Here is a 24,925-nt window from a genome sequence, read left to right as displayed (position 1 = left end):
TCAACATATGCTGAACTATTGTCTGTGCCATTCATTTATTGCGGTCAGTGTGGAAGCATCTTTTCCTACGACGCGTCAAAAAACTGGAATGACCTCCCTATCCATGTTAACCTCACAAGCAGCTTTCAACATTTCAAGTAAAAGCTAAAAACATGGTTATCTCCTCCCCTTGAGTTCTTTTCTCCCGTGGATCAGCCTGTTTCAGAGTAATCTAGTGCCAGTAACCTCTTGCCTGGTCAACAGTGAAATGTACAAAACACATACCATAATACAACACCATACTACAATATTAACGGGTATTTCCCATAATGCATCTAAGTGCAAGGATAGAGATCTCAGAACTCTGGACATAGTTCACACCTCTGAGTCGTCATTGCCATGTATAGAAAATCTCACCTGTTGTTGACTTCATAAATCGTTGAAATGAATGACCAATCATTTGATCCAAAAGTTCATTGAATATGTTTGTTTTTTTGTTAGGATTTAATTTGTAGAAATTATTTTTTGCAAAGCTAATATTACTAAATCTTGCAAAGCATTTCTCCTAAATTCAAAAATTCTTTTTGCATAAGATGTTTCACATACCACACCTTGCATAAGATTATTATAAATATAATATGTAATAAGTCATGTTAGTTTCATAGTTGCCTGTGCTTTATTTTTAAGGAGAGACATGCAACATTTTGGAGTGAAAGTCAGTATTATTGAGCCGGGATTCTTCAAGACTGGAGTAACCAGCTTAGAGCTTATTGAGAAAGATCTGATACGCCTTTGGGAACGGCTCACTCCAGAAGTAAGATGTGCCTATGGAGATAAATACTTTGACCAGTGTAAGTATGACAATCTTACGCCCATTTATCTTTCGCCTCTCAAGTTTTTTTTACATCAGTGCTCTAGAGCCCTCCAACGTCAGCCACTCTTATGAAGAGGGGGCATGTGTCCCAACCCTCCCTTTTGATAGTCATAGGAGTCAGGGCTTTATGTTTATGATCTGGGAGGCCCAGTGCCAGGCGTCCTAGTTAATAGGCAGAGTATACAGAATAAGATTCCTTTAATGGGAAGGTGCATTATGCACATAATTGTCTGTTATGTCTATGAAGAGGGAGACCTAGAACATGTACCTTTTGCGTCAGAGAAATAATTGATATAGAATTGTATCTCACCTAGAAGCAAAATAGTCCACTGTGCTTGTAAAGGAGGTCTCCCACTTTATAGGCATATTAGAAGTGGGAAAGGAAATGTTGGACTGCCATGCAAAGAGCTTGCCTTCCTCATAGTGCATTAAAACAGGTCACTGGTCCAGCAAAGCATTTGCAAAACATTTTATGGATACTTCTCTGCAGTTTCTATGGTTCTCATGAAGCAGAAACAAATGGAGGCAACTCTGGGCCATCGGTCAAACAGGATGGGCCTTTCAAAAGCCAAACGGACTGAAATTTTGAGTGAGACAAGGTTTTGACATATATATTTCCACAGAACAACTTACTATTTTTTTCAGACAATTTTAAGGTAATCTTAAAATCCAAATTTCGGAAAATAACCCTTAGGATACAACAGTTTGAATATTTTGATTAAAGTCGTTTCAGTGCATTTATTTATTGAAACAAAAGATTGTAATGTGTGCATTTTGGTAAGCCTAAAAATGCTAGTATGTGCTAATAAGTCTTAATTCTGCGCCTTGTAGAATATTTTTATTATTATTACAAGTGAGTCTATTAAAACTTAGATTCAGATTTGTCAAAGAAAGGATTTGAGCATGTGTAAAAGTGTGTACGAAATATGAGTGAATTATGGCAAGATCAGCATTAATATAATTGATTCCTCTATTCTTGAAGATGAGTAAGTGATGAGCAATGCTCATTAATCATGCATATCCTTCAAAAAGGCTTGATGTGTATTTGAAATGTTTTCCTTAAAGCCACGGACTTTTATGTTCAGATATTTAAATGTTCCCACTGTGATTGTGGGGTCATTAAATGCAATGTCATGACTGTATTATGTTAGTTGGATACACAGAAATGTCCCAAAAGCAAAATATTGTGATTATTATCACCAAATTAGCATGATCATTTAGATGCATTTTGATGTATCTGAAATACTCACCTCCAATGTTCCAGTATCAGAAGGAGTGTGGTTTCTTCCAAAACGACAGGCTTCACCAGTTATGAAGAGAATATGGCAGAAGGGAGGTTCCAGTCCACTAGATGGTATTGGGTTGCCAAAGATCAGTAGATGAAAACACTTCCAGGCAGCAGCCGCAGCTGTTTAACGGGTGTTGTAGGGGGATAAACAAAAATCTACTTACCTGCAAGTCGTCGGCCCCCTCCCAGTCCTTACTTTTGTCGACACGCAGGAAGCAGACAGGCTCCCCTAGCCAATCACAACGCTGCTGTCACCAGCATTACAGCAGCATCGTGATTGGTCTGAGCGCCGTGGTTCAGCACTCAGACAGGTAATATGAGCCTGTGCTTGTTCCACCCAGACTGTGCAATACAGCCGGTGAAAACATGCAAAGTGCGCATGACTGTTTGGCCAGCCCAAACCGTCATGAACACTTAGAGTGTGCTCACCATTCCCCCCCGGCCCCTGCTCTGGCCAGACCCGCCCAGCACTTAAGCTGGAATGGAAAAATAAATAAAATGATAATAATATTGCGTTATTATCGTTTTATTTTTCCTTTTTTAACTGCTCGTAGATCAGTGGGGTGATGCTCCTCTGCCTTAGCGGAGGAGCCGCAGCTGCTTCCAGGGAAAGTTAGGAAGTTAGGAAGAGCACTCTAGGAATGAGAGCTCTTCTGTGGCGGGTGGAGTAGAGACAGGATCGGAGACCCAGTCCCTAGAGTATCCTTGTCTGGCAACAGCTATTGGTGGGTTACTTTCACTCTGTGCAGTTCCACCTCTGATTTGCATCCCTGCATTTTTTTTTCCTCGCTCCCACTATTGTCTTCTAGGCCCTGTAGAAGAAGCTTCACCACTTCGCTTCTTTCCATCAGGGTCTACAGTGTCTTTTGTCTCAGCAGCGAGTCCCTCCTTTCTCGTCTTGTGTCCCTCAACTGCATCAAGGTAGCTCGAGATCTAGTCATGGTTGTGTTTTTCCTGTTGGTGGGAATGCAGTCTGTGCATGTAGATATGCCTTTTGGTATGCAATTTGTACTTGTATGGTTAGACTTCACATGTGTTCACCTAATGTCTGCCATGCTTCTGGTCTTCCCTCATATCCCAAAACCACAGCAGCTCATCGGGATCCTAACACCAAGATCCATTGAGGAGTTGCCAGCAGCAGTAGTTCTATCTCTTCTCTCTCATTTACCCCTTTTCCCATTGGAAGTCAACCTATAGACTTTTTTTTTTGTTTAAGAATTTGTATTGAATTTTTAAGGGAAAAACAGAAGCAAAAGAGAAAACATATATCAAAATAGTAAACATGTTACAAATAATATATAAACAATCAATATATCAATGTAGGGAAAATAAGTAATAGAGGAAAGAAAAAGAAAACGAAAACGAACGGAGGGAAAATAAATATAAAAAGTAAAAACGAAATAAGAAGAGAATATAGATGCATAGAAATCATATAGGAGAGTGAGAAAAAGAAGTAGTTTAAAACACAGGTGCATGTGTAGAGAGATAAAATGTAAAAGGTAATCAGAGAAGATCAGTTTTAATTTTCTGAGAGAAAGTGGGAGAGGAAACATTAGCAATTCTGTGTTCATCATAAATAAAATTCCACCAAGTCAATGAGGATAACTTAGAATTATCTTTCCAACAAGACACAATAACTTTGAATGCTAATGCAAATAATAAATCAAACAATAAAGAAATAGGAGTAGAATCATCCAAATCAGGTGAAGATGATCCAAGAAAAACAGTTTGCAATGTTACCGTAATATCACAAATAAAAACTTTCATACAAGAAGACCAAACAGATTGCCAAAATGTAAGTACATTAGAACAATCATAAAGTTGATGTCGTAAGGTGCTGGTGCATTCAGAACACGACCAGCATAGGGGCGAAGAGGTAGGGGAAAACTTTGATATACAAACAGGAGTAATAACTCCTCTATTGTACTTAAAATAGATATATTGAGTTATACGAGCAGCAACAGAAAGTTTAAATAACTTAGACCATAATTTATCCCAAACAGAAACACGAAATGATAAGAATAAGTCTGTTTCCCAATCTAGTTCTGTATGAGATTTAGGTCTTTCAGTAACATGCAATAACAGTAACTTATAAATGTGAGCAGCCTTAGGGTTCTGCTCTTGAAAAATACTAAATAGTGGCGTAGCCGGTATAAGTGAGGGAGAGACATTGGGGAAGTCATGAGAAGCTAAGTAGGATTGCAAAGCTGTCGAAATTAAAAGGTATTCATGGAGAAATGAGTCAGGTAACTGAAAGCGTAATTTCAATTCAGGGAAGGGAATAACAGAATTTTGGTGAATCAATTGATGAACATAAATAATTCCCTTCTCCTTCCAGTGTTTGTAATGGAACGATTTACATTTATATTTGACAAATTTATTGTACCAGATAGTAGAGGATAATAAACATTGAAACTGATCTAGACCATCAGAGAATATATTATATAGTAAATTTTGGTAATATTTTAAAATAGGATTATTTAATATAAAAGTGCAATTGGACATGTATATTATATTATATGGAGCGCTCAAAAACAATCCATCTGGGTAAAAAGATATCAGCAAAATCATAAGAAAGGGCAAAAAATGTCTAATCAAAAATGCGGAATGATCAGCTTTAAAATCCGGAAAACGCACACCTCCTTCAGATTTGGGTCATTTAAGTTTCATACGAGAAAAACGTGGGCGTTTTTTATTCCATAAAAACTTTGTACAGATGGAACTAATTTGTGAAAAATTTGATATAGGGATTTAAAAAGGTAACATAGATATTGTGGAAAGGACATGAGGCACAATCATCATTTTAATAGTATCTAGTCTGCCCCACCAGGACAAACGAAGAGGGTACCAGGAAAGAAGTTACTAAATCTTGGTAATTCATACATTAAATGTGTATTTAATTGTGGTAGACAAAGTAGCAGAAAACCAAATACCAAGGTATTTCATTTTTGTGGGACACCAAGTGAAATTAGTGTCACTAAACATATATTGATAGCACAGAGAGTTCAGAGGTAATACTTCTGTATTAGAAAAGTTCAACTTGTATCCAGAAATACTAGAATATAATCGAACCTCATCCAAAAAGGGAGGAAGGGAAGTGTGGGGATTAGACATATATATTAATATATTGTCAGCATAAGCTGACATTTTGGTCTCAATAGAGTTATGAGTAAAGCCAGAAATATTTGTATTGACACGGATACGTTCAAGGAAGGGTTCAAGACATAAAACAAATAACAGGGGGGAGAGAGGACAACCCTGACAAGTGCCCCTAGATAAAGAAAACAATTTGGAGAAACGATTATTCACAAAAATACCAGCACGGGGACAGGAATATAATAGGTTAACATACGAAATGAAAGTAAGACCCAAACCATTGAAGTGTTTTAAACATAAATTGCCAATTAATTTGATCAAAAGCTTTTTCGGCATCTAAGGACAACGCTGCAAGTGGTACTTTGAATTTTTTCCCAAAGGAAATGACAATGGCGAGCATATGTGGATTATCTGCAGCCAATCTGCCCTTAACAAAACCAGCCTGGTCAGTTTTGACCAATAAAGGGATAATAGTTTCAAGACGAGATGCGAGAATTTTAGCAAATATCTTGCAATCATAGTTGATTAGTGAAATGGGACGATAGTTTTTACAAAGGGAGTGATCAGGTTTGGAGATGAGAACGATCAAGGCTTCCATAAAGGAGCCAGAGGCTTTAGATTCAACAATGAATGAATTAAAAAGAGCCAAAAGTTTGGGAACAAAGATAGAGGAAAAAGTAAAATAAAATTCAATAGAAAGGCCATCTGGACCTGGTGCTTTCGTTTTTTTAAAAGATTTAATAGCATCAGTTATCTCTTGAAGAGTAACTTCTCTTTCTAATAAGTCAAATTCATCAGGCAAGAAAGAGGGAGTACGAAGGCCTGAAATAAAGGTATTTAAATTTTGATTAGAGTGATTCGTATCATCAGAATAAAGTGTTTGGTAATATTCATGAACTATAGTTGCAATATCTCATACGATTGCAAGCTTCAACCGTAGCAAGTTTGTAAAGTTCAAATTTGGCCTTAATCAATTCATGAAGAGCAGAGGGAGATTCAGAAGTAAAATAAGTATGCTCCAATAGTTTGAGTTGTTGTAAGAAAGCTGTATATTTATTACGTGCAATTTTCTTTTTTTTTGCTGCGTTAGAAATACTAAAGGCACGGAAGGATGCCTTAAAGGCATCCCAATTATTAGAGAGAGAAGTGTCTGAGGGGTTGTTAAACTAAAACAATTAATTAATAAAAGCAGTGGCTTCTGTAACAAAATTGGTATCAGATAATAAAAAATGATTAAGGTTCCAATGGCCAAATGTTGAGGAATTTAGGGAGAAGTCCAAAACAGTAGTGACAGGTGCATGATCAGAAATGAAAATAGATCCAATCTCCGAGGATTGAATAGAGGGAAGTAGGGATTTACTAACCAAAATATAATCAATTCTAGACCGAGTTTGATGAACATTGGAGAAAAAGGAAAATTCAAGGGAATCAGGGTTACAAATCTTCCAAACATCATATTATGAAAGAGAGGCAATGGCAGATTGAAAAACTTTGTGGGATTTGTCTGGATTAAATTTACACTTAGATTGTCTATCAGAAAAAGGATCTAACCATTGATTAAAATTGCCAGCAACAATAATATTCAGACAATCAATGGAAGAGAGTAAAATCTAAATACCATTCCAAAATTCCGGGTCTGGTCTAACTGGCCCATAAATATTCAATAAAATTAGTTCTTTATTTTGTATAACAACCTTAGTCATTACCCATCGTCCATCAGTATCACTTTGAGTAGAGAGAATTTGTACATGCAATGACTTATGAAACAATATAGCAACACCTCCCTTTTTATTAGATAAAGGAGAGTAAACGACTTGACACACCAATTGTCTTTTAAGCTTAAGCGATTCTGCTTCAGTACACCGCGTTTCTTGAATGAAAGAGACCTGAGAATTTAATTTTGATAAATGAGAAAGTACTTTTTGTCTTTTGGCGGGATTACCAAAACCATGATCATTCCACGTGACAACATTACACATATTGGAAGGCTGGAGTAGTATTACACTGGTAAGGCTGCTGCTGCTGCTGCTGAACGCTCTGATATAAGGTAAATCGCAATATTTTAAGATCGCCTATCTGCACAATACCCTTGCCGAATTTTTTACTTTGCCTATTTGCACATTCCTTCTGCTGTTGCCACACCTGTATCACGTATTTTAAAAGTCAGTATCTGATTTTAATAGAAAAAGGAAGGCAGCGAATTAGGCTGCTTCCTCCTACCGTGTCTTTTGGCTGCCGATTCCCGAGCTCTGGTCCACAACGGCTGAGTGCCGATTGAGTGGAGAGCTAACAGGAAGTAGGCAGACCAATCATTGTGCATCTCCTGTGTGCGGGAGGGCGGAGCCAGGAGCCCGCGCTTCCCGCTACTTAACCCAATGTGTTAGCGGACGCGCAGCATACCACTGGTAAGGCTGCTGCTGCTGCTGCTGAACGCCCCTGTATAAGGTCAATAGCCATATTTTAAGATCGCCTATCTACACAATACCCTTGCCGAATTTTTAACTATGCCTATTTGCACATTGATTCTGCTGTTGCCACACCTGTATCACGTATTTTAAAAGTCAGTATCTGTTTTTTTTTTGTTTTTTTTATAAAGATTTTTATTAAGAAAAAAGTAACAACATACAAGACAAAAAACAGTGCGCATGAATATGTGTTCACAGAGGAGGACACTCGATCAAATTGTTATACAGCAGAATAATATTACAGAGAGGTGGGGGGAGGGGGGTCAGCGGGGAAACAAATCAGAGATAACAGAAAGTACGAAATACGTAGAATGTCGGATCAGGGGGAGAGGGGGACATCTTGGCTCCCAATGAATGGAGGCGTGCATATATTCCCTCGGTATGCGTTCCACTGGCTCCAAATTTTATTCCATTTCCGAGGTCTGACCCGCGCCACATACTCTCTGAACATACACCAGTCCATGTTCTCCTTCCACACCGATACCGTGGGCGGCCGCTGGGAACCCCACAATTGCGCAATGTCTCTCTTAGCGATCATATTCCCAAGGGTCGCCCACTGCGTCTGCGCCACGTTTTAATCATTCGGCTCCCACACATTCAACAGGCAGGGTCTAGTTTCGGGCAATAATACCACTCCAGTGACCCTTTCCATAACAGCATACACACAACTCCAGAACGTCACCACCTCGGGGCACTCCCAGACGATATGAAGGAAAGTTCCAACCATTCCACAACCGCGCTTACATAACCCATCAGAGGAATAGCCCATTCGAATCAAGCGCAGACCCGTAACATATATACGATGTAAGATCTTGAGCTGAACGAGTCGGAGACGGGCAGGAATCGCCACCTCCTTGGGCGAGGATAATGCAGCCTGCCAGTCCTCGTCATCCAGCTCCAGACCGTCACCGGTCCAAGCCTCCCTGAGGCGTACCAACAGATCCACCCGACTGTTGATCAACTTTTTGGAAATCAAAGAAATAGTGCTGTCGGGCACGTAACCGTAGAGGACCCGATCCTCAAGGGGGGAGGACTCGGGGAAGTCGGTCCCCGCAGGGAAGGCCGATTTCAAAGCATGGTGAATCTGTGCATACCTAAAGAATTCCCTATCACTCAGGTCATATTCTGTCTTCAATGCCGCAAAGGTCTTGATTTTGCCCTTGGCCCAGAGGTCGCCCACCGTACTGATACCAATCATCTCCCATTTTTCAAAGCCTTTCATTTTCCAGAGACATCCCTATCTTTCAGACGCATACAGAGGGGTCGCTCGAGTCAATCGATCCCTCCATCCCACTGCCGCAGTTGCATCCTGCCACACTCGTACAGCAATCTTGGTGGGGCCAGATAAGTCCTTACCCGCCACCTTGGAATAGAGTGCCCTATTGTAGTCCCCGCCCGGTAGCAGATATTTATCCATCTCAAATGCAGGGTTAGGGACAGGAGCATACGTTGCATGATTGATCGCACTCAGCTGCGATGCCCAGTAATATCGCCTGATATCCGGAAGTGCTATACCTCCGTCACACCAGGGAAGTGTGAGTTTAGCAAGGGCGATACGCGAACGGCCATCCCAGATTAATCGTCTCTGCAGGCTCTCCACCTCTCGAAAATAGCTCACCGGAATAGTATCAAACGTATTCTGGAGGGCGTACAAAAACCGCGGCAAGGACATCATTTTGAAAAGAGCTGCACGCCCGAGTGGAGATAGCGGCAGCCTGCGCACAACATCTAGCTTTAACCTCTGAAGAGGAGGGAGCAGGTTACGCTCATAGCGAGCAGCTGGGTCCAGAGATATAAAAATCCCCAAGTACTTGAATCCCGTCGATGAGATCTGAATAGGGCACCTGCGATGCAGGTGAGGGAGACCACCCGAAAGCACATACACACAGGATTTGGCCCAATTGATCACAAGGCCCGAGTTCTTTCCAAACGAAGTAAGCACGTCAAACAAAACATTCAGCGATTTTCGAGGGGACATAAGATACAACAAGATATCATCTGCGTAGAGCTATACGCGATCCCCGAAATCCGGGGTCCATTGAATACCCTTAATCGAGGGCTCTCACCGCAGCCAAGCCGCCAGCGGCTCCAGGGCAAGGGCAAAAAGCAGTGGTGACAACGGACAGCCCTGCCGTGTGCCCCTCCCGAGGACAAAAGACCCAGATACTCGGCCATTCACGACCACCTGCGCCTGTGGCTCTTCATACAAAAGTTTCACCCAGCCGATGAATCCAGGACCAAAACTGAACTTAAGGCCACTCTAGTGTATCGAAGGCCATCGTGGCATCCAGGGAAGCCAAAATGGCCGGCTCACGAAGAGACGCCGCCCTCGCGAGAGCACCATGCAAGCACCGCAGGTTGAGTGCCGTATTACAGTGTGGGATAAAACCAGACTAATCCGGGTGGACCAAATCACCGATCACCTTTATCAGACGGTTGGCTAATAATTTGGCAAGAATTTTTGGTTCGGCATTGAGAAGCGAGATGGGCCTATACGAAGCACAGCGATCCCGCGGCTTCCCCTCCTTATGAATCACCACGATAGTGGCAAGACGTTGGTCACGAGGAAGGGAGCCGATGTCTCGTGCCTCTAGAAACATATCACGAAGATACGGAGCCATTTTGTCAGGACGCAATTTGGATAATTCGATGGGCAGGCCATTGGGACCCATGGCTTTGCCAAAACGCACGGCACGAATAGCGGTAGCTACCTCATCGGCCGAAAGCGCCGCATCCATTAGGTCTCTGTCAGCCTCAGACAGACAGGGCAACGCAATATCGCGGAGCAACAGATGAGAGTCTTCCTCCGGCCTATCAGAGACCGGAGAGTAAACAGTTCGGAAATGTTCCACGAAACACTCAACAATGTCAGCCGGATCCGTCACACGCACTCCATCAAGCCTTTCAATCACGGGAACCACACGACTCGCCCTTTCTTTCTTGTCCAACCACGCAATCAATTTACCTGCCTTATCTCCAACATCATACAGTCTGCCCTGTTGCTCTCTATTCATGACTTTCGCAGCATCAGTCACCAGGGCTCTGTAATCTAGTTGTTTAAGGCTAAGGGAATGAAGCTTAGCACGGGTCACACCAAGCTCCAAGTCTCCTTCCAACTCGGTTATTTCAGTCTCTAAACGGGCCACTTCTTCATGTTTACTTTTCTTCGCACCAGCGATTAGAGACAAAGCCTGCCCACGGATCACAGTCTTAAAAGCCTCCCACAATGATACAGCAGAGGACACAGATCCCACATTTTCAACAAAGTAGTGATCGAAGGACTTTATCAACTCGGCGCGGGTCTTAGGGTTGCGAAGGTACCAGGGGTTTATCAGAGCGACCCGCCCGCATTACTCATGGTGGTATCCATGCTGAGCCACAGTGGGAGTGATCAGATATGCCCCGGGCCAGGTGTCTTATTTCTCTGACAGAGGAGGCTTGTGCCGCTGGCATCAGAACATAGTCGAGTCTAGAGAGACTGCCATGGGCTCCAGAGTGGAAGGTGTATTGTACCTGCTCTGGATGCATCAACCTCCAACAATCCACCAGGTCCAGGGTCTCCAAAAACCCACTCAACCAGGATTGAGACTTGGTAAGATCTCTGGGGGGGTAGCGATCCACGTTACCGGAGACAACAGAATTAAAGTCTCCGCCCATCACCAGGATACCCTCTGGGAGCCCCAGTACCACACACCCAAGATCCGCAAAGGTCGAGGTCTGTAGACCCGGTGGGATATATACAGTGATCAATGAGATAGTCCTCCCCTCCCATCTGCCGGTGAGAGCAGCATAGCGCCCCCTATCATCGAGAATTACATCATCTATTTCCAAGGGGAGAGAGGACCTGACAAGGATGCCCACGCCCCTAGAACCAGAAGTGAATCCAGAGTGTACCGCGAGACGATACCCTCGCCGATTCATGGCTTGGCACATATTTCCAATCAGATGCGTTTCCTGCAATAGTACAATGTCGGGGGAGAGGCGCCGGAGTAACTGCAACACCACACCCCGTTTTATACTATCTCCCAATCCATTGACATTCCAACACATTAGTTTCAACCCATTACCCCCCATCCCGAAAAGAAATGGAGAATCCACCCCATAACGAACACAATAACCAAATCAGAAAGAAAACCAATACGTTGCCTTGAGAAAAAACACAAAACACCCAAATTCCCCCCTCCACCCCCAACTTAAAACCGTTATGATACCCCCCACCCTGCACCCCTGCGTTAGACTCAAAAGCCACCCCAACTTGCAGTGTGCCTGTCGTCCTAACAATAAACTAAGCTACAGAAAGAACCCCTGAGGAGGATAGAGTCCCACTTCCCCCGCCACCCTCGGGTATACATCAATAAGACAGTGGTATGAGAAGCATCAAGCCCAGCTGTATGATATGTCAATTGTCGGAATCATAGAGTCACTCTTGTTCCAACAGGCCACCCTCTGCTCCACCGGGTGCCCGGTTCGGTCAGTCTGCTTGGGAAGAGTTTCCAGCCAGTCACTAACTCTCTCGGGACGATCAAAGAAGAATGTCCGGTCCTCATATTCAACATGAAGCCTAGCCCTGAAAACCCATCCGTTGCCTCTGTACGAGCTGGGTGAAGTCCGGGTAGAAACTCACTGTCGTGTTCTCGAACTTGACGGGGCCACCCACTCTCGAGGCCTGCAGAATAATGTCTCTGTCTCTAAAGTTGAAAATTCTGGCGATGATAGGCCTCGGAGGGGCACCCGGCTTCAGTTTCCCACCCGGCACTCGATGGGCACGCTCCACAGCGAAAAATTTACTCAGTCCTGTGGGGGCGAGGTGATTTAAAATGAGGTCTTCCACAAGGAGATCCGTTGCCAGATTGTCAGAGGTTTCAGGGACACCAATAATGCGTATGTTATTGCGTTGGGCCCTGTTTTCAAAATCCTCCAGTCGATGGGCCATGAGGTCATTAGAGGATCGCAGATTTCCGATTTCCGTCTGCATGCCGGACACATCGGTCGTGAGGCTAGAAGTCTTCAGATCTAGTGTCTTGACCCGTTCATTGGTCTTTGCTCTGATCAAAGTAACATCAAAGGCTACAGTGACAATTTTGAGAGCGAGAGCCTCATATTGTTGGCCAATGGAAGCCTTCATGCTGGCAATGGTGCCCATGACATCCTGCAGAGTCAATTCGGTCGACGCGGCCGGGTCTTCCTTGGAATCTGCCAGAGCACGACCGTCGTCGGAGCAGTCCTGTGATCTGATAAGGCCGGAGACCTTAGATCAGGGGAGCAGGGGTAACCCCTCGGGCTGTTGTTGTTCAACTACTCCCAGGCATCCTGGTGTATCAAGCCCCCGGTGTCGCTGCGGGGCGGGCCTCACAAGCTCAGATCGGCGTAGCATCGGTTCCCGAAGTCCAAATTAAGTTTTAAAAACAGCGAAGGTGTCAGCTGAGGTCCATCTACAAGAACCCGTCATCAAAATCAGGATACCTTTCAGGATATGTGCGGAGGGCGGCGAGGGTCTCGGGAGCCCTGTGCTCACGCGGCCATCTCGGATGTGCGCGAAGCTCCTCCTCCCAGTATCTGTTGTTAATAGAAAAAGGAAGGCAGCGAATTAGGCTGCTTCCTCCTACCATGTCTTTTGGCTGCCGATTCCCGAGCTCTGGTCCACCACGGCTGAGTGCCGATTGAGTGGAGAGCAAACAGGAAGTAGGCAGACCAATCATTGTGCATCTCCTGTGAGCGGGAGGGCGGAGCCAGGAGCCCGCGCTTCCCGCTACTTAACCCAATGTGCCAACGGACGTGCAGCGGAGGCGCGCAGCGGGCGCACCAATGGCATGCCGAAGGCGCGCCTAAGGCAAGCCCATCTGCGCCTGTCCGCGACCGGCCGGGGCCAGAGGCCACAATCCCTTTTGGTGGTACTCCAGCTTCATACACCACCATTAGGTATTCACGTAATGAGCTGCTGGCCTATGCACCCAAGTCATGTAACAACTTTGCACAGTGTATTTCGGCCTGCCCCGGACTCTCATACGACGGCCCAATCTCCTGCCGCGCTTGCAAATGGTCAAGTTTGGGACAATATCAGTCAGGCAGTTGGGACAGCCGTGATCACCCGAAACAGTTTTGTCTATATTTCAACACTAGATCCCTCTCTAAGCATGCCATCGGCATATGGGACCTCTTGAATGAAAAGAAATCCGTTCTGGTTTTTAGAACCGAAACCTGGCTGAATGATACAAACTCTCCAGATCTGGCCAATGCATTACCCAGTAATTATAAAATCATTAAACAAGACAGAGTTGGAAGCAGGGGAGTGGGAGTTGCTATCATATTTAAAGACTATCTGGCTTGTCTTCCGGTGCAGGCAACCTCTTATAATGAACATCAAATTCTCCCCTTCCAATTACTCCATGAAGGCTTCATTATCCTAGCAGGAACAGTAATTTATAACCCCCAGGCCATCAAGTCAACCTCAGCACTTAAATTACTTACTCAACTTTTTCCAACCTGCCTAAAATATAAAAACGACCTGGTAATTGGAGATTTTAACATACATTATGAGAAAAAAGACAATCTAGCTGTCTCTCAACTGGAGAGCGACATGCAGATTCTCAATCTTAAACAGTGGATAGAAGGACCGACCCATATAGCTGGTCACACGCTTGACCTACTCTTTTCCAACATTGAAGCTACAGACATTCATGAAATCAAGCCACTACTCTGGACAGATCATTCACTCATAGTTTTCACGCTAGGCTTATCTGCCAAACCAACTAAACCCAGGGAAATTCATCAAACATCAAATCGAGCTTGGAGGTTAGTCACTGAATCCACTTTCGAAACACACTTCTCAGGCGCTAATATAGAGATCTCAGTCGACACCACAGTATGCACAGATGCAGCCACCTTTGAAACAGAGATTTACCGAACACTGGATAAACTGGCCCCTATTCGGAAATCTCGGAAATGGCCCCATACGGAAGAGTGGTACACCCCACAACTTAAAAGCCTTAAGAGGGAATGTCAGAAACTTGAACACCAATGGAGGTTGTCCAAAAATGAAGCAAACAAACAAAAATATAAGTCCAAACTTAGATCCTATAATCTCGCCATAAAAACTACAAAAAAAGCTTACTATTCCCTGCTCATCAACAAGAGCTGCAACTCAGCCAAAGAACTTTTTAGAATTGTTAAAGAACTCAGCAAGCCGTCTAGCATGACCCAAAGCTTAACACCCTCAGTAGAGGCCTGCGACAGAATCTGTGTATTCTTTACTGAAAAAATAAGAAAGATCTACACCACTTTCAGCTCCCATAGCTCCCATAGTAAAATTAACACAATAAACAAGGTTTTTTTAACTCCTCATTCGGAAGCTACATCAGTCATGGGTAACTTCACTCCCCTCACAGACGAAGAAGTCCTGAAGGCAATGAGCAGAGTAAAATCTGGATCCCCGTTAGACCCTTGTCCCCACTTCATTTTCGCGCAGATTGCCCCAACGCTCTGCCCACTGATTATCCAGCTTTTTAACAAATCCCTAAGAACTGCCATCTTTCCCGATATATGGAAACATGCCTCAGTAATCCCCCTTCTAAAAAAAGCAGGAATGGATGTCCTCAATCCTGAAAATTATGGTCCCATTTCCCAGCTCCCCTACCTTTCTAAGGTCCTAGAGAAATTGGTAAATGTGCAGCTGACCAAGTATTTGGAAACAAATCATCTTCTTGAACCCTCTCAGACAGGATTCAGAGTAAACAACAGTACAGAGGCAACACTGCTGACAGTGTCGGACAGTGTCAGATTATGCACTGACCAAGGAGGGGCAGTTGCCCTGATATTGTTGGACCTGTCGGCAGCGTTCAACACGGTCTCTCATGATAGCCTGATGAATATCCTCTACGAAAAAGGAATCTATTCTAACGCACTGAGCCGGCTACGCTCATTCTTAAGCAACCGAACACAATCAGTGCATCTCGGTCAATTTCAATCCAAACCCAGCCCCATCGGCTGTGGTGTCCTGCAGGGGGCCTTACTGAGTCCCACCCTATTCAATGTCTATATTTCATCACTGGCTAAAATTGGTAGGAAGTGGGTCATTGGCATCTGCTCCTATGCGGATGACACGCAACTGATGGTGGCCCTGGACGAAAAACCAGATATCACTACATCAAAGCTGCACAACTGTCTCTCTGAGATGGCCCAATGGATGCACACACGCTGCTTAAAGTTAAATGCAGGAAAATCTGAAATCCTACTGTTTGGCGGCACCAAACGAGTGTGGGACGCCACATGGTGGCCACCCACTCCAGGCAATGCACCAACTCCAAAACAACACGCAAAAAACCTGGGCATCATTATGGATGACGCCCTGACCATGAAGGAACATGTGCGGTCCCTCTGTGGCAAAGGTTTTATTATCTTGAAACTTCTGGCCAGACTTTTTCCCTGGATACCATTGGACTGCAGACGATCTGTAACGCAAGCCTTGCTGGTTAGTCTGTTGGACTATGGAAATGCATTATTTGTAGGCAAGAATGAGCACCTATTTACATGACTACCGGTGCTGCAGAATGCAGCTGCAAATCTTGTCTGCAATAAGGGGAAGTTTGATTCTGCCTCAATCTGTTTGAAGAAACTGCATTGGTTGCCAATGCGCCAAAGAGCAGTATTCAAACTCCTTAGCCATACTCACAAAGCTCTTTACAAAACAGGCCCTAGAATACTTCAGGAGAAGATTGAATTCTATGTTCTCATAAGGAAATTGCGGTCGCTTCAATCAGCCCTTGCCAGAACAAGACGTATCAATAAAGTAAGGAGAGGAGGACGATCATTCTCCTATTTAGCAGCCAAGAGGTGGAATGAGCTTCCCCAAGACCTACGACTCACCTCTAATTACCTCCAGTTCCAAAAAAAAACTAAAAACACACCTATTCCCTAAATTCTAAGCAACAGCCCTGCAGAATTATCAGCAAAATTTGGTTGTCAGCACCTTGATATCCCTCGGGATGAGTGTTGCGCTCTGCAAATAACAAAAAAAATAAATTACAGGCAGGGGGAAGATACACTTCAGGGAAATTGCTGGAAGGAGAAAAACATCACATATGAGAAGAAGAGAAAAAATTTGTTATATACCAACAAACAACACTAATGAACACATGCAACACACGGAACATCATCAAGTAAAGGGAGCAAACATAAAAAAAAGAAAGCCAAAAGTAAGAAGAAGAAAGAATAGTAGAAAAAGAAGATAGATCAAGGAAAGAGATCCAGATCTAAGAGGAAACAGCAATGACAGAAGTATGGGATGCAACAGCACCGACAGAAGACGAAACGACAGAGAGGAAGATAAAAAAGAGTAAAGTTATAAACAAACATAACGAATGTGATATAGAGAGGATACAAGAAATTTAGAGAGGATAAGGAGAAACAGCGGCAGAATTAGTTGAAAGGCTTTGGAGAAAAGACCTCAATTTAGCAGGATCATCAAAAGAACGTGTGGAACCCTCATGAACAATTTTACACATAGAAGGATGAAGAATACCATAACGAATATTCAATTGTCTCATCTGAGGACGAAGAGCCAAAAACTCCTTCTCCTTGCATTAGTGGCATTAGAGAGATCCTGTGATAGATAGATGGTGTGACCAGACCATATGAGGCGACGTTTCACTTTAGCGGCTGAGAGGACACGCATGAGATCAGTAAATTCCAAAAACAACATAATCATTCCTCTATGTCTGGAATCATTTGACTGGAGACGACGAAGACAATGTGCATGTTGGATATTTAATGAAGGTTCTGGTGAAAGATTTAAAAGTTCTGACAGGAATTTCTTTAGGAAAAGAAGCATATCCGGACCTTCAAGATTTTCTGGTAGTCCATAGAGACGTAGATTATTCCGTCTATTACTACCCTCAAGGTCCTCAGTGTGAAGTTTAAGACGATGAATTTCCTGCTCCAAAATTGGAATCTTAGTAGATATATCATGTAGATCACTAATGTGTTGCTCCATATCAAGAACCTTAGCTTCCATATTAATCCATCTATCTTCTATTTGCTGAAGTTTCTCATTAGGGTTAGACATAAAAGGTTTCAGCCCCCTCACCTCATCCAAAATGGTATCAAGAACAGGGTTTTAAGAAGATAAGATAGGAGAGGGGGGAATCATTTTTAGCTCTCTTAGGTTTAGTAACTGAAGACTTGGTTCTGACTGAAAACTGAGCTTTATTAGCCATCTTGAAATGTTGTGGTGGATGAGAGGAAAGTTTTAGTAGGAGGATGTGGTAAAATGAACAGTCTCTACATATTGGAGTCAAAAGTGACGTAAATAAACTATGAAAATTGGAATATTCATATTTCTTTAGTAAAAGTCACAGTCTGTAGGATGCAGCTCAAAAAGAAAAGGAAAAACACGTTGCTGTTCGCTTGAAAGCCAAAAACGCCAGTTTACCGGACAAAATTGTAGCCAGCGGCAGCTACAAAATGGCGGTCGCTCGTGAAAGGCTGAGGCAATATAACCGCCGCTGCCGCCGGCTCCTCAAATGAAGGAAATTTGTTCCGAGCAGCTCCATATGCCACTCCAAGCCTTCATACATCAGAGTCCTGTATCCGCTATAGCAGAAAGCCCAAGAAAGTGGCTGAATTCTTCAGAAGAGTTCCGCGTTTGAGCAGAGCTCAGGTTGGAGCCGCCATCTTGCCATGGCGTGTAACCACACCCCCGTCATCCTATAGACTTGACCATAACAGGCTTTGAGTGCGTTTATCACAGAGATGACAGTGGGATGTATGTCTTTAATACATAGTCTGTCCAATGCATGAGCTGGATCCTGATACATTATGAATGAGAAATAGGCAAACACACTTTCAATGTCTTTCCATTGACAATTTTACAGCGATCTTAATACTTTCCTTTTGAGCTGCAATTACGATATACGTTTTTGCTTTATTCTCCAATTTCTACCGATCTTTTTGTGTCTCTTTTTATTTATCAAACATTACCATCCCAGAGGCAAACATTGATTTCCTGGTACTGCTCCAAAAGATAGTGGGCCATATGTATCATTATATTTTGCATTTGCGAAAGCGCAATTTGCTATATTCGCCCGTTTGCGGATGCAAAATAGCCTTTCAAGATGTATGAAAGGCATTGGAAGTGTGTTTTAGGTCATCGCAATTTTTTGCGATTACCTAAAATTGCATCTACAAATAGGGAATCGCAATTTTGATCACATCAACCAAGTATTTTTTAAATGCTAAATTTGCATTTAGGAAAAGCTATTACCATCAACTCCAAGTCAATAGTAAACGTGCCACTTTCGAAAATGCAAACAAAATGCATTTTTCAAAGTGCCATGTAGCGCACACATGCTCATAGGGCAGGTGTGCACTTTACATGTGCACATTTGTTTGGGGGTGCTTCGGGGTGGCCTTAGGCTCCCGGGCAGCCTTAATTTTGCATGACCTAATTTGTGATTACCAATTAGGTTATCGCAAATTAGCTAATTTTAAACCATTCACACCTACGTGCCTTGTACTTATTTACCGAATCACTATTTGGTAAGCTTAAGAAATTGCTATATCTTTAGTGATTCCTTACATACATTGCATTTTGCGATTACCAAATAGAGATTTGGTAAAAATTGCTATTTGGTAATCACAAAATGATATTTTGATCAATGTGGTCCAGTAGATCAGAATGGAGGGCCTGCGGTATGTGCAATAATTTCACAGAAAGAAACAAACACTGCCAAGGTCTGGCTTTATTCTATTTATGAAAGTAGATGTTCGTTGATTGGTGCATTTGTATGAATGGTTATGTGGTTGGTTGGTAAGTGTGAGAATTAATCAAGTGTCGAGGTATGAGTGAGCGCTTAGATGAGTTAGTGTATGGATAATTAATGAGTAAGTGAGTGTCTGCTTTGATGGATGAGTGAATGGTTGAAACCTAGATGGTTAATAAGTGAACACATGAATGAAAGCATTCAAATTACAACAACCATAATGTCTTAGACCTCAGACCAACATTGTGAGAGGGTTATAAAAATGCAAAGAGCTACAAATAGTATGCCAGTCAAGGATTACAAATAGTTATAAAATGTTACATGAGGACGGGGGTACCAGGAAATCAGCCACACCTGCTAGTTACAGAAACTCCAGAGAGAAGACAGCTGCTAAGTCAGGTGTGATGCAGCAGCCCTCTTAGGTGAGAATTGAATGTAAGTTTATGCGATACTGGAGGAGCAACGTGTGCCAGCCTCTCAATAACTGCCTTTTTAGATGAGACAGTAGTCGAAGGAGCTGGAATGCATGAGGGCCACATTGCGCATTCTTAAATAGTCATGTGTAAAAAAGTAGATATTTATGAAATTCCTTTGGCTAATCCACCACTTAATAGTTTATCAAAGAAATGCCTGACACGCGCGTGCACTGAAATTCCTTTTATGTAGTTGTTTACATACCTCTATTTATCCATATTCCGGTGTTTACTACCCCCCACCCTGCCCCTCCCCCGCCTCATCCCCCACGGAACTCCCTCCATGGGACGCTACTGCTTGCAATGACAATAGCAACAGATATCATGCCCACATGCTTGGGCAGGATATCAGATGAGAAACTGAGCAATATCAACTTAATTGATGGACGTAGGGGAATATTGTCCTGGAAGACAAGAGTATAATACATCGCAATATTTATACACAATGAAAATACGGCTGTACCAGCGGCTGAGGTAGGGCACCCAAACCGTTAGGGGTTATGAAGATAACCCCAGGTGTATAACATTTTAGGTGTGTAATACACAACTGAATGAATTTAAAAATATGAACCTTAAGGCGAGAGACATTAAAAGTTTTGCGCCCTAAGGCAATATGTTTAGCTATTACATCTTCTGTCGTTTCACCAACTGTGTCCATCCATCGATTTCCCAAATGCTCTAATTATCCAGCTGCCCATCAAGAAAGAGGTGGTACACCCTGCCAATGATATCATTTTTATAGGTGGCTGAGATCTTCTGATAGTAGAGTATAGTTAAATGTAAAAAATCTTTCTTAGACTTTAAAAAAAAGAGCAATATTTTTATGATAAGAATTAATGGAAATTAATGTTATATCTTTATTTGAATTCTAGAACAACATAAAAATGTATATAGCACTGTAACATTAATTTTGAATTAAATAATTAATTACTTTTAATACGTTTTTTAAATTATCTTTCGGGAGTTTAAATAGAAAAAAACGATTCCCAACTACAGTAAAGAAAACATATTTTCGTTTTTGGAAAATATGAGTTTGGTCTTTTTAAGTATTTGGGAATATCAGCAGTGTGCATTTTGAATTGTAAGGGAAGTGTACACCGCATGTAAGCTATTAGTTATTAATATTCCACACAAATACAAAGTCTGATTTAAGTATGGGCGAATTTTGCAGATCTGCGGTACGCAAATTCGTGTGAAATCGCAAAACAAATTGCATAACCTATTACTGGAGTACTTTCTACTGGCTAATCCAGTAAGTGCTACCTCGTTGGGTAAATGTATAATGCTTTCCCTACACTACAGCTGCGTAAAGTGCCAGAAGAGTTGTCTCCAGTGACCATGTGTGTGTTACTATGCCATCGTGCCGCGCAGGGGTCCCTTGAGTGAGCTGTCCTTCATAGTGGGTAAATGGCGGGAAGACGGTGCACACTGCTAGTGTGTGGGGCGGGGCCAAACGGGCGGGCTTCTATGCGAGTTCACATGCCTCTTGTGTGTATAAAAGGTCAGAGACCGATCAGAGCAGCAGACCATTAGAAATAATCTCCTGGTCACAGGAACTGCACAGGGATTGCGCTCGTGAAAGTGAAGGATGCACTTTCCTTCCTTAATTTTCACGAGCGCAATCCCTGTGCAGTTTCTGGGACCAGGAGCTTCTTTCTCCTCGTCTGCTGCTCTGATCGGTCTCTGATCTTTTATACACACAAGAGGCATGTGAACTCGCATAGAAGCCCCCCCATTTGGCCCCGCACAGAAACGGTAGCCATGGGGAGAAAACACACCTGCCCAGCCTCGACAAAGCTCACAATTGTTTTTGGGCTGATGAATGCGTTACTGAATTTGAGCATCAACTCGGGCACCTGCTTTATTAATATCTGTAAGTGCTTCCTGTTGAGGTTTAATTTTTGTGACAGGAGCATCGTGCCAGAATGAACCCTACCCCTCATATTTATCCAAGAAGACGCCATCGTTTTGTGCGATACCTCTACTCAACTGGAGTACTTTCTACTGGCTAATCAGTGAGTGCTACCTCGTTGGGTAAATGTATAGTGCTTTTACTTCACTACAGCTGCGTAAAGTGCCAAAAGAGTTGTCTCCAGTGACCATGTGTGTGTTACTATGCCATCGCGCCGAAGGGCGCAGGGGTCCCTTGAGTGACCTGGCCATAAAAAAAAAAATCCGCCTGCTCGTGAATTTGCGAATTTTCGGCAATTTTGCGAGATTCGCGGACCGCGAAATTGCCGAAAGACCACAAATTTCGCGAGTGTAACGGATTTTTGGCCCATGCTTAGTCTGATTTAAACATGCACCATTTACGCAAATTCAAAGCTAAAGTTATCAGCCGTTCAAATAGAAGGCAGCAATCCATCAAAATAATGTTCAACCAAATAGTTTTACTATGCCACAAATGATATCATACATGTATCCATGATATCCTAAATTTCCTCTAGAATATTAGAAACCCTTTTAAGTTTCACAACATATTTCTCTTGGTATCCTTCTTCTACGTTATCATTTTCCATAAGTAGACAAGTATAGATTTATAACTAACCCTGGGTGGAGTTCGTGGAGTTGCACTACGCAAAGCTTTGCGAAGTGCAAAAAAACTCTGCCGCACTACGCGGAGCTCCGCAAGCGGCAGAGTACGGTAGAAAAATGCCATTTGCATTGATTGCACAATGCGGGATGCTTGTCCGCACAGTGCAATCATTGCAAACAGAACCATGCACAGCGCAAGCTAACCTTTTCTGCTGCTCTAGTAGATTTTTACTCGAGCTGCAGCTTTCTCAATGCGAACCGACAGTTTCTCACCGCAAGCATATGCGACGACTCGCAATGAGAAACCTGACCCCCCCCCACGTTGAGAAATCTCGCAGGGAGGTTTATTTTCCATGCTCACGCTTGCCAACTTGATGTTGGCGATCGCGAATGAAGAAGAATCTCGCTGGGAGGTGGATTTTCCTTGCTTGTGCTCTCCAACTTGACGTTGGTGAACAAAAGCAAGGAAAAAAACTCGTCTCCGCTTCGCGAAGCGGAGTTTTTCAGAACTCCTAGAGCTCCGCGTATCGCAGAGTGCAGGAAACTCTGCAGACTCCACGAGCGGAGTGGAGTTCACCTCCCAGGGTTATTTGTGACATATTTATGAGCTATAGTCATTAAAATTAATAATGATCTATCACCAGGACAATATACAGTTTCCACTTTGCTCCTTCAGCAAAACAAATTTGTGGTTTATGTTTATGTATACCTTGTTTTTTTTGTTGTTGTTTTTTAGATTTTTCTAATTATTATAATTTTTTTATATCTTTATTTGCATTTTGTTGTTTGTTGCTTTTAGAAGACATGTTTCAAACTTACAGATAACAGTGTACATATAAAACATGGAGTGTCAGTTGACTGTTTCAAAAATGATAGTTGGCGTCATTTTCTCTACTACGACATGTCAAATTGAACACAATATCAATTTCATATGATATGAAGATGTCTGCCTATTGTGACCTCTTTACACTGCATCGTGTTTAAATGTCCAAGAAAGGTGCATTCATTATATCCATTGGGATAGCAAGATACTTATCTTGCCATCCGCGATGTTGTCGTTATATCTATGTGTCTGGATGGCATTTCGTATGAATATCTGTATCTGAACATGCAGTTGGAGAGAAAGGATAACGCAAATTATGATGCAGTTATATAATAATCAAACAAACAAACTAAGCCATCATCTAATCACCACATCTGGATCAATGTATTTAGGGAATAGGTAATGCCCATCCGACACATCAGTCCCGCCTTTCCATCACCACAGAGAGTATCTGACAGGATATGAAACCGAACCACCCCTTCGTCGATGTACATGCCTCAAGAGTGCAGCTCATTGTCCTGTGTCAGTCCTTGAACTATTCTGAGCCGGGAGCGTTGTGTGCCAGGGGTCTGTATCTATGTCTCATGTATCAGCTACTTATGAGGAACTGCCCCCCCCCCTGCCCATGCATCACAAATCCGCTAGTATAGTATCCCAATGCTGAGCGATGGGGTATTTGGGTAGTCCAGCTATTTCCTCTTTAAGCAGTGATGTGCTTTCTGCTTGTGCCCACACTGTAAACGATTTTCTCCAACTGTAAACAACAGGGCGGCCTGATGTATACCTTGTTTTATATCAATATTTGTATTTTGTTGTTGTAGATACTATAGTGACGCTGAATTAAGCTGGAAACTTAAAGAAGACATGTGAACTCGTTTCCTTGAAACATCTGCATTGACTATTACTCTTTTACATTGTATTTTCCCAGATTTGAAGGCTCAAAGGCTGTCAATGAACACCTTATGCGATGGAGACATTTCTAAAGTTACCTGGTGCATGGAACACGCCTTGAAAGCCAGATACCCCAGGACGCGGTACGGCGCTGGGTGGGACGCCAAGTTCTTCTGGCTTCCCCTCTCCTATGCCCCAGCCTTTGTGGCTGATATCATGCTGAAGATGGTCTTGCCATCGCCGGCAGTAAGCAAGAAACCAATGTCTAGAAACCAGGTTGATGTGTAAAATCATTGAATGCGGATTGAGAACCAGGATTGAAGATTTTACAGACTAACAGTTTTGTGAAATGTATGACAAATATACAGGATCAGAGCAGCAAAACCTGCTTGATAAAGAGACTGTTCTGTAAAGCTGATGAGTAACACACCTTAAAATACCACATTTCTAAACAAAAAATCGAATAACAAGAAAAATAAGAAACTTAAAATATTTACTGTTTTTGCATTTTTTATTTCATTAGGTCGGCGTTGTGTGTGGATATATATTTTGATTGAACATTCATATTGAATTCAAATCATTGTGTTATAAAACTGCATATTTAATCATTTCTGCTATCAAAATAACTTTCTAGTTTCATTCTTGAATAGAGAATCAAATGTTTTATTGTGTTATGAGAAATGGAACTGTGCAATCGACCCATAAATCGTGTGGTTTATGAAGTTGCTTTTTGCATTCGCATAGC

The 24,925-nt window shown here is 42.6% G+C and overlaps 1 protein-coding gene across 2 annotated transcripts in view; it reads left to right on the top strand.

Annotated features, from left to right (window-relative positions):
• Positions 1 to 24,663, top strand: part of LOC144824860 (retinol dehydrogenase 7-like) — a 322,966-nt gene extending 298,303 nt beyond the window's left edge. For both annotated transcript variants that reach the window (XM_078683842.1, XM_078683843.1), the window contains 2 exons: positions 667 to 830; positions 24,218 to 24,663. In XM_078683842.1, coding sequence (XP_078539968.1) covers positions 667 to 830; positions 24,218 to 24,468 — 415 coding nt within the window. In that variant the 3' untranslated portion in view covers positions 24,469 to 24,663. The remainder of the gene's footprint in view (positions 1 to 666; positions 831 to 24,217) is intronic.
• Positions 24,664 to 24,925: the final 262 nt, after the last annotated feature.

The sequence above is a fragment of the Lissotriton helveticus genome, chromosome 3_1 (genome assembly GCF_964261635.1).
Source record: "Lissotriton helveticus chromosome 3_1, aLisHel1.1, whole genome shotgun sequence".
NCBI lineage: Eukaryota > Metazoa > Chordata > Amphibia > Caudata > Salamandridae > Lissotriton > Lissotriton helveticus.
The sequence above is the reverse complement of the archived record's forward strand: the minus strand, read 5'-3'. Positions and strand labels throughout refer to the sequence as shown.